The sequence below is a fragment of the Argentina silus genome (assembly GCF_951799395.1).
Source record: "Argentina silus genome assembly, chromosome: 3".
NCBI classification, from domain to species: domain Eukaryota; kingdom Metazoa; phylum Chordata; class Actinopteri; order Argentiniformes; family Argentinidae; genus Argentina; species Argentina silus.
In genome coordinates, this window is record NC_139657.1 from 22,952,178 (window position 1) to 22,961,446 (window position 9,269).

At 40.1% G+C, this 9,269-nt stretch overlaps 2 protein-coding genes across 2 annotated transcripts; one reads left to right on the top strand and one right to left on the bottom strand.

Moving 5' to 3' along the window:
* Positions 1–2,218: 2,218 nt before the first annotated feature.
* mdkb (midkine b) lies at positions 2,219–3,663 on the top strand (the record flags this gene model as incomplete). The annotated part of the gene is made up of 3 exons (XM_083665851.1): positions 2,219–2,477; positions 2,600–2,758; positions 3,491–3,663. The coding sequence occupies 3 exons, from the start codon at positions 2,219–2,221 to the stop codon at positions 3,517–3,519; spliced, it is 447 nt and encodes a 148-aa protein (XP_083521977.1). The 3' UTR covers positions 3,520–3,663.
* Positions 3,664–4,629: 966 nt separating this feature from the next.
* Positions 4,630–6,465, bottom strand: chrm4b (cholinergic receptor, muscarinic 4b; the record flags this gene model as incomplete). Its single annotated transcript, XM_083666528.1, has 2 exons — positions 4,630–5,906; positions 6,411–6,465. 2 exons carry the CDS (start codon positions 6,463–6,465, stop codon positions 4,630–4,632), a joined length of 1,332 nt encoding a protein of 443 aa, XP_083522654.1.
* Between the last annotated feature and the right edge of the window lie 2,804 nt (positions 6,466–9,269).

Sequence of the window (9,269 nt, forward strand, 5' to 3'; positions counted from 1 at the left end):
GAAGAATGAGAGAAATACCAAGCAAATTTTTCGGGGACATCACCAACCTGTGTGATTTCTGAATGTTTTTTTCTCCTGTCAAAGCCATCAAAATGTTCAGATTCATCTGGCCCTATAGGAAGTCACCATGGCTAGTTCATTGTTTGCGCAAAGCCGGCTCAGTGGTGTATTTCACTCCAATTAAAGCAACACTCTTGCACTTGTATTGCTTTAATACTACCAACAGAGTAAATGGACTAAGGACTGAGCAATAGTCACAGACTGTTAGATATTTTCAAACTCCTCAAAACTAAATCGCATCAAGATGAGGGACAGTGTAAGGCACAATGCATGTTTTTGGTAATCCTACATTTCAGAGAGTAAATAGGCAAGTCATGGTTGAAGAATGACTGGAAGAATGGAATGCACCCCAACTTTAATCCAATTTTTTTTTCTTCAGGTCCGCTATTGTGGTCTCTCATTCAAGCCTTTTAGTGGTCAGATCAAACATTTGTCCCTTTGAAGGATAAAGCATATATGTATGGCTGTAGTCATGTACATCAATGTTGAAAAAGACCAAGTCTTGGTTCATGTTGTCAATAAAACATTATATAGTAGGGCCTCTTTCTCCCGGTATTCAGTATTTAATTAACGTTGATGTCAATGGCTATAATCAAGTCATGTCTCAGTTAAAAACACCCATTCAAATTGTTTACATAGTGTTTGGTTGATATGATAATTTAGTTCTAGAAATCTATAGAAATCTGCACTCAACATCATCCCTAAATGATTTTCATGAAGTTTGCCTCTCGAGGGAGAGTGAACTCTACGGTTCATGAGGAAGTTCTCAAAATGTACTGCCCTTGCATTTACCAAAGGGAGCATCACGCTTCTTTTCTTCATCTGAAGACTTGATTGTCTTCTTATGCAAATAAGTTTATATTCAGCCGGTCCGGGGAGAGGCCTGCTCCTAAGACATGGCATGGGATCTGTGTTAGGGCTTTTGAGAGAAATGAAAACAGGCAAGAAGGGGCTTTGTTTTGGGCCAATGAATCAGTATTCCTTTGAGGGGGACTCTAAAGAGTCTTTCAGGGAGCGCTTGGCCTCCCCCTCCGCATGGCTGGAGCACAGAGAGGGGGCCTGCTGAGAGCCTGTTCTGTTCACACAAAAGCCCTATACCCGGAGAAGCCCTCCACATTTAGGACCGGGAGAGGAACGGGATTTGCTCCGCCGGCTGTTACGTGTGAAAGAAGGGGTCTCGTTTAATCAAGGCTCTTTCTCTGTGAAAGAGGAGTCTGTATTTTTCAGCCCAATAATGGAGAGAGGGAGAGATTTATGGGTTATTGACACATTTAATGTATTCAAGGGTGTGCCCATGGCCCACATATTAGGGGAAGATACTGCTGTGCTTGTTGATTGAGCCTTCATCAAATAATGGAAGAGGGCTTTTTTTATTTTTTTATCAATGAGACAAATGTTAACCAGCCCAAATATTTTGATCGAATAGGAATGATATCAGAATACATTCACTTTTATAATACAAACTAGAAGATGTCAGACTGTTTGTTAAAGCACGTACAGATCTCGGACCAGGCTATATATAAGACATTAGGTAATTTTCTAAGGACAGTTAATTAACTGCAGTGCTAAGTAAAGTTGAGTCTCAAAAGGCTGTACTATAAAAATAAGTGTTTCGCTTTAAGTGAAGTGCAGTAACTCTTAGCAACACTTAGGGAATGTATTCCCATTCTTGGCTACTTGCTGCTGGAGTTGTTTTGGTTCAGTTGATGAGGCAAACTCTAAGGAAACATGTGGATTGTGTCATAGTTCCTCCAGGGCATGATTTGATGAGCAATTTCCAGAAAACAGATGTGTTCCTGGAAGAGCTACACTCCTAGAAGGACCAACGCACCTGGTTGGACCTGTCCTGCTTATCAGTCACAAGAAGCTACCCCAGACTAATTACAGGCTAGGGGAGCAGCAGTCGGGAGCAGAAGCACATTATTATTATTTTTTATGTCTGGCTCTGAAGATGTGGCTAGCCTATTGCGATGTTCTGCTTGTGACCAAATAACGCTCCCATGTAAAAAAGTGAATGCTCTAGTTTAGTGTGTTAAATCTATTTTACAATACAACATTGGAGAATCTGTGACAACAGTGCAGGTGCATGATAGGCTGCTATTGAAACTTCTGCCCATTGCTTAAGACATTTTCTTTTTTTTTTTCTTCTCACCACAGAATGCAAGGTGTGTTTTCAGTGACGCTTGTGCTGCTTGTGGCCTTGATGGTCACCACAGAAGCAAACAAGCATAAAAAAGGCCCAGGTCATAAAAAAGAGGGCAAGGATGGCAAAGCAGGCTCAGACTGTACCGACATGCACTATGGAAAATGTGTGCCCAACTCTGGGGACTGTGGAGCTGGCGTCCGCGAAGCCACGTGCAACGGGCAAACCCAGAAACATGACTGCAGTATCCCCTGCAACTGGAAGAAGGACTTCCGTAAGAGCCCAATGTTTGACATTGACTGTGGGCCCGATAAATCTGAATAGAGTACTGTATGTGCATTCTGTGTCATTATTAACATTCACATAATAGATTCATGTGGTGACTTCTCTTTCTAGCTGACTGCAAGTACAAGCTTGGCCATTGGGGGGAGTGTGACTCGGCTACTGGCACCAAGACCCGATCAGGGACCCTGAAGAAAGCCATGTTCAATGCTGAGTGTCTGGACACCATCAAGGTGACCAAGCCATGCGCCGCAAAGCCCAAGAAGGCCAAAGGTATGTTGGATCTCAATGACTTGACCACTATTCAATTCACATACTTTTGCCTCGTGTTTTTTTTTGATTTCCACACCCTGGTAACAACACTCAGTTACATCACTCTCAGACAGGTATAGCCCTATTTATGTGTCACCTTTAATATCAGAATATTACTTTCAAAAATGCTATACATAGGACTTTAATAGATAAATAGCTATATTGTACAACCAATGCATACTGAAAATATGACAATTTACATTAAAATGTTCCTGCAATCCTCACTCAGCTCTACCAATGACTGTCAGGAACACTTTTCCATTTCTTGTATCATGTACACCTGTTGTTCCCTTGGCTGAATACCCTGTGTAGTGCAGGGAATAACTGCCTGATTGGAATACACCCTTAGACATCCCTTAATGCTGCTTACAAGGATGTTGGTCCTCAATTTAGAGCAATAATGGGACGCACTGCAGAATAAGATGAACTTTTGATCATGAAATAAGAAAAACAGAAAGTTTAGGAGTTGCCTTTTCCAAGAGCAAATTGAAAAAGGGAAGTAGCACTGGTTCGCTTTCTGTTTTTCTTATTTGATGATATATAACAAATACTCACAACAAATGACAGGAGAAAAGCACTTTATATGCTATAATCAAAATAAATGTTAAAGTTAATAATAATAATAGAGGTGACATTTGCCTATGACTGCATTGACAAGAGTTCAATTCATTCACACCGTCTTTCTTTTTCCAGGAAAGAAGGCAAAAGGGGGTGAGAACTAAAGAGAGTTTGAGGATTGGGACACAGGTTTGACCTCTGGCTTACTTCAGCAGCACAATCGTCTTCTCTCCCTTGCCAAACACTCAGCCAATGTCTCTGCAGCTGAGTGAATTGTCCTCCTCAAGGCAAAACTCAACTCTGTCACTCTCGTGTCTTTTCTTGAAGTTATATGTTTATTTTGATTAAAGGTGTAAAAGTTGAACATTTCTTCCACTAGGTAACTATGAATTCAGCCATCATAGTTCATAGTCTATCCCATGTTTTAACTGAACATTTCAAGAACTCAATTTCTATAGAAAGTGATAAAGTTGATAGATATAAACAAAATTAACATCAAAACAACAAACACAATTGTTTCTTCAGTGATCAAGGGTATTATTGAATATATTCAATGACTTATATCTTAGAAGATGTTAGCGTAATAGGTTTTGTAAGTAAATATGGAAATCCAAGAAAACCAATGTAGAATAAAATAAGTCCTCTGCAAAATGTATTTTTTGAACTGTAGAAATCACTGCCATTGCAACATAAGGTTTGTATAAAAGCACAACAATTAAATACTGTACTGTTGTTTGTATAACAAAACAAAATGTGTGTGTGTGAATTCTATGCATTCTAATATTTTTCAAAATAATTCTTAGAAGAAAAAGGTCAGACACATTATGTTCCCCCTATAATGGTGTTGTAACTGTCATTATTATAGTAAGATTTTTTTTATTAATATGCTGTTACACAGTGCATTTAGTAATTGTTTTGTAACTGCATTATAAAGTTTAGCAGTTTGTGTTATTACAAAAGTGGAATTAGGAGTATGTAATATAAAGTAATTACAGCGTTAAGAGGTTAATACACAGGTATAAGACAACTTAATGTAAAGTTTTAACCAGAAGAATAAAGAGCATTAAAGGTAAGTACATCAGCATAACTTATAAAAGACAAGTCTATGCCTTATTAAAGATCACAACAAATGAAATACAAGTTGAACATTTCCCTTCTAATCTTCCCAATTCAAGCATCTTCTACAAAACCCCTTGGAACTCCATTAATCAAACGATAAAAGACCTCTTCCTCAAAGAATTTGATTTTATGCAAAGTGTGTTGTGAGTGCATCCTTACTTCCTACCCATGTTTTTATACTGACACCTCAGAAGGTTCCTGAATGTCTTCCTGAAGGTAACATTACACAGTGCATAGCACCCAGGGTTGATGGTGCTGTTGATATAACACAGCCAGTAGCCCATGGTCCACACAGTGTCTGAGACACAGGAGTGACAGAAGGTTCCAATGACAGCCATGACGCTGTAAGGCGTCCAGGTGAGGATGAAGACCAGGAGGATGGCGAAGATGATCTTGGTCATCTTCTTCTCCCTTGTCTCAAATCGTCTCCTCCTTTTGGTTTGGCATGTACTGAAGCTGGCAGTATACAATAATGTTCTGGGCTGATTGTCAGAGGTAGAAGAGCCATTATGGACAATGCTTAGCTGGGTAATCTTATTAGCTTTGTTCCTCTCCTTCACCCTCTGCTTAGGGCAGACACTAGTCTCACCCTCAACAGAGACAATTTCGGTCAATTTATCAGAATCACTCTTTGGTTTTGTGACTATGTCTGGCTGGGACGACACACAGCTCCTCCAGTGTTTCAGTAGGCCACTAGAGGTCCTCGCTCTCTTACTTTCAGGCTGGATCTCAGTCAACCGACGATGGCTGGCTAGAGACATGCGTGTGTAGAGGATGATCATAATGACAGCGGGCAGGTAGAACGAGGGGAGGGTGGTTCCTAGCGTGACCGCGGGGTTGGAGAGGAGTTGGATGTAGCACTCCCCGTCTGGGACGATGCGCTTCCCCATGAAGGACTGCCAAAAGAGAATGGCTGGGGCCCAGAGTATGAAGGAAACCACCCACGCTGCTGCGATCATCAGTCCAGCCAGTCTGGTGGTCCGCCTGGCCGGGTAGGTCAACGGTCGGGTCACGCAGAAGTAGCGGTCGAAGCTGATGACCAGGAGGTTCATGACCGAGGCGTTGCTGACCATGTAGTCCAGGGCCAACCATAGGTCACAGACTACAGGTCCCAGGGGCCAGTAGCCCATGATGATGTAGAGAGTGTAGAGGTTCATGGAGAGCAGGCCAATGATGAGGTCAGCACAGGCCAGGCTAAACAGGAAGTAGTTGTTGACAGTCTGGAGTTGACGGTTGACTTTGATTGACAGCATCACCAGAGCGTTGCCCAGGATGGTGGTGAGGCTGATACAGCCAGTTACCATGACGATGAGGACCAGTTCAGTAGTGCTGTATGGGCATCCCGGTCTCCTGTACTTCTCACAGGAGCTGTTACCACATGGATGGACCAAACTGACATTGGGTTCAATACCAGATGAATGCCCTGAGTCGCCTGGTGAAGAAAATGTCACACAAACACATTTGTTTGTCAAATGCATTCAAAATGTCTTTGTTGAAAAAATATTAATCTCAAATGAAGGGTCACACTAAACTAAATCACCTTGAATCATTCACATTTCATACAAAATGAGTCATTGCAATAACTTTTGGTTCTCATAATTCAAGCTTTTTCTCCATGGGATCAGTTTGTTAACAGTAATACTCTGGTCTGACTATTTATAAGTTTATTGTATTACATACAGTAGTACATCATCTACCACAGTACAGCCTACAGTATATTTACCAAAAGCTACTGTGTATGGAGAGGTTTGTCTATAATCCGAATAGGCTATTCACATGCATTGCAGCAAAGGGTAATTTTCATGTAATTTCTCCTGTCAGATCAGATCAGTTATTTAAGGAGGTATTGTACTAGAGGTTACCCATTGAATATATTCTGTCTTCTATTCAATAGTCACATCATTTTCAAATTGTCAGGAATTCATTGATAACTTACCACTGAAGTTGAAAGAAAGTCTCTTAGAATCTTCGGTGTATTCAGTGCCATCCATATTGCATGACTCCCTGGAGGATAATATATATATTTATATAAAGCTTATATGGAAAATTGGACTGCCTGTATTCTCTCAATGCTCTCTATGACTGTCGCCAAGTACAAACATTTTAGATTAAGCCCTGCCATCACTCAGTCTTTGACACACAGCAGCGATGTCATTTTGAAAGCTCTTGTCTACCAGATGCATTCTCTGATGCATTAGTTCTTCTTATTCTGTCTCCTCCTCGCAGTTAAGCACCGTGGCAACCCTCCAGTGACATCATACATGAACCTACTCTTCTGAACATGGACTGTAACGGCCCATGTTATCTGTTTTGTTCAAGAGCAGCCAGTGGTGTACATTTCAGCACCACCTCCTGTGGATAACTAGACCATCACCATTTCAAGAACTGATCTACCCATGTAGGTTATGATTTGAAAGCCACTTCAATCACCAAGTAGACATCTTAATGCATGAGATTTAGAACTACAACTTAGACTAACAAAACAAGTACCACAAATCCTGAATAACTTTTCAACAGTATCCCATTTTTATTTATTTTTTTCATTGTCAACATTACACAGGATCTTTGGTGTTCCCATAGCACTTGTTGGACTTGGAATCTATAATCTCGATTTATCATAAAATAACAGAACATCTTCATCACATTATCACTCTACAACACTTTGAGACTATTGATAACAGCTTAGGGAGGGAGACAAAAGCTGTCTTTAAAAGACTGTACCAATAGCAACCATGTACCATACCTGGGAACCACTGACGATAGGACTGGAGAGGTATGAGTAACAGTGGAAACCTAACTAGTCACTCTATCACAGGGTCCTGAAGGGAAGAAGACGAGGGATTAATGTTGTGTAGAGTTTTGTGGCAGCAAATCTGTATCCTTCTATCCTCGAAATTAGCCTTGCTGGAGAATTACATACTGTAGTCCACCTATTGAAGTCACGGTTTTCAACCAGCTTTTATTCGTTGTTTTAGAATGCAGCATAAGTCTTTATGAAAGAAGTTGTACAAGAAGCTGCTTGAAGAAGCACAAGCTCATGAGTAGTTTGAAACTAAAGTCTTTCTAAAACAAATGTTTTAAGCACAAATCCACCACAATCACTATCAAATCAAACTTCCAAACATGGGGAACAAATAGATAGTTTCAGGCAAGACAGATCACATAACCAGACTACTCTACCTCCTTTATTAGACAGGTAATTTGTGTACTTAGTATATCAACCAGTCACAGTTTGGCTACCATACAGCACCCAAGATTTTTTGTATATTTAGACCGAGATTGAGAAGAAGCGGTAGCATTAAGAATTCTAAGTCACATGGACACTAAGCAAAGTAGATTAATTCTGCAAAATAACAACAAAGTAAGGCTCAGACAGACAGTCCAGCCCCATCTCAGAACAATGGGATCATCTGTTGTACCATATGACATATATTGCATGATCAAAACCAAAGGTCAACATATAGAACATGATTGGTACAACGATGGCTGTAAGTATAGATAGGACCTTATTGGCTGTAATCACTATCAATCAAATATATATCAAATCTGTGGGTAAAACAGAGGTTTCATCTGTATCATTTTGTGCACGTCACAGATGACTCCAAAAGTACCTTGACGTAAAGAACAAGGTAGTGTAGAACATGATATTAAAATAAAATAAAGTACGTACACAGAGACCATTGCACTCATTCAGCTTCCATCAGCAGTATCTCAGGGGGTCCTCCCACTTAAACTCAACATTTACAAACACCTTTGTGGTTGGGCTGCCAAGAATAGGGAAACTTGATTTGTTTATTTACATGTTATTAGCAGCTAAATGCAATGTTACGTTTCAAGTGAGTTTCTATGTATGTTAACATTATTGTTAGATGTGCTTCCACTGCATCAATTCCACAGCAGCAAAACCACTGTCAGGGGCAAAAATATAAAAAATGTAGACTACTGTATACCAATTGTACAATTTGTTCACTTCAGGCATACATTAATTACATGTATCTGTATAGATGGTATTTGGTTACTTAAGTTAAGGTATTGAATGCTATAAGTAACTAACTATGTTGTGAGAAGTGAGAAGAACGCCATCTCATCACAGAACACAGTTATTAAATTCTTGATCTTTATGTCAACAAAGCTCTCTTTTTAATTACATCACATACAAGTCAAAGCCAAGAAGAGCAATTGAAGTGTGTACTGTACAAACTTGACAGTTTGATATAGCAGTAATATTTGGTGAGATAGTTTACGTTTGTATGTATGTGTTGTAGTTGTGGACCTACAGTATGCTTATCATTCAGGGGGTGGGGGAACATATGGGAGAAGTGATGCGGTACTGCACTTTTACACAAAACAGACACATGAACAGCCAAAAACATGTTTGTTTAAAATCTTCATTAAATCAAGTAAAGCCAGGAGGAGCATTCAGATAATTCAACGTTTCTTTTTCACCTGCCAGGCATTTTCACTTTCTTTCTAATCACTAAGACAGGTCTAGCAGTTCATACATGCAGTAAACAGCTTGCTTCCAGCCAAACATGGGACTCACTGCACATCTTCGAAAACAACCAATCAGGGTCCTCGCTCCACGCTCTATTCACTCTCATAGGTCCAGTACTCGCAATGTGGCATTGTCAGGTGATGTTTCTTTACCCCACCCTTGCAAAACACACAACCCACCCCCTTCCCAACTTAAACTATATCAATATATAACCCTACAAAGCGATTAAAAATGTGAATAGCTAAGCATATGGGTTAAAACGAAAATTGTTAAACGGCGCAGGGCATTTCTTTCTTCTGT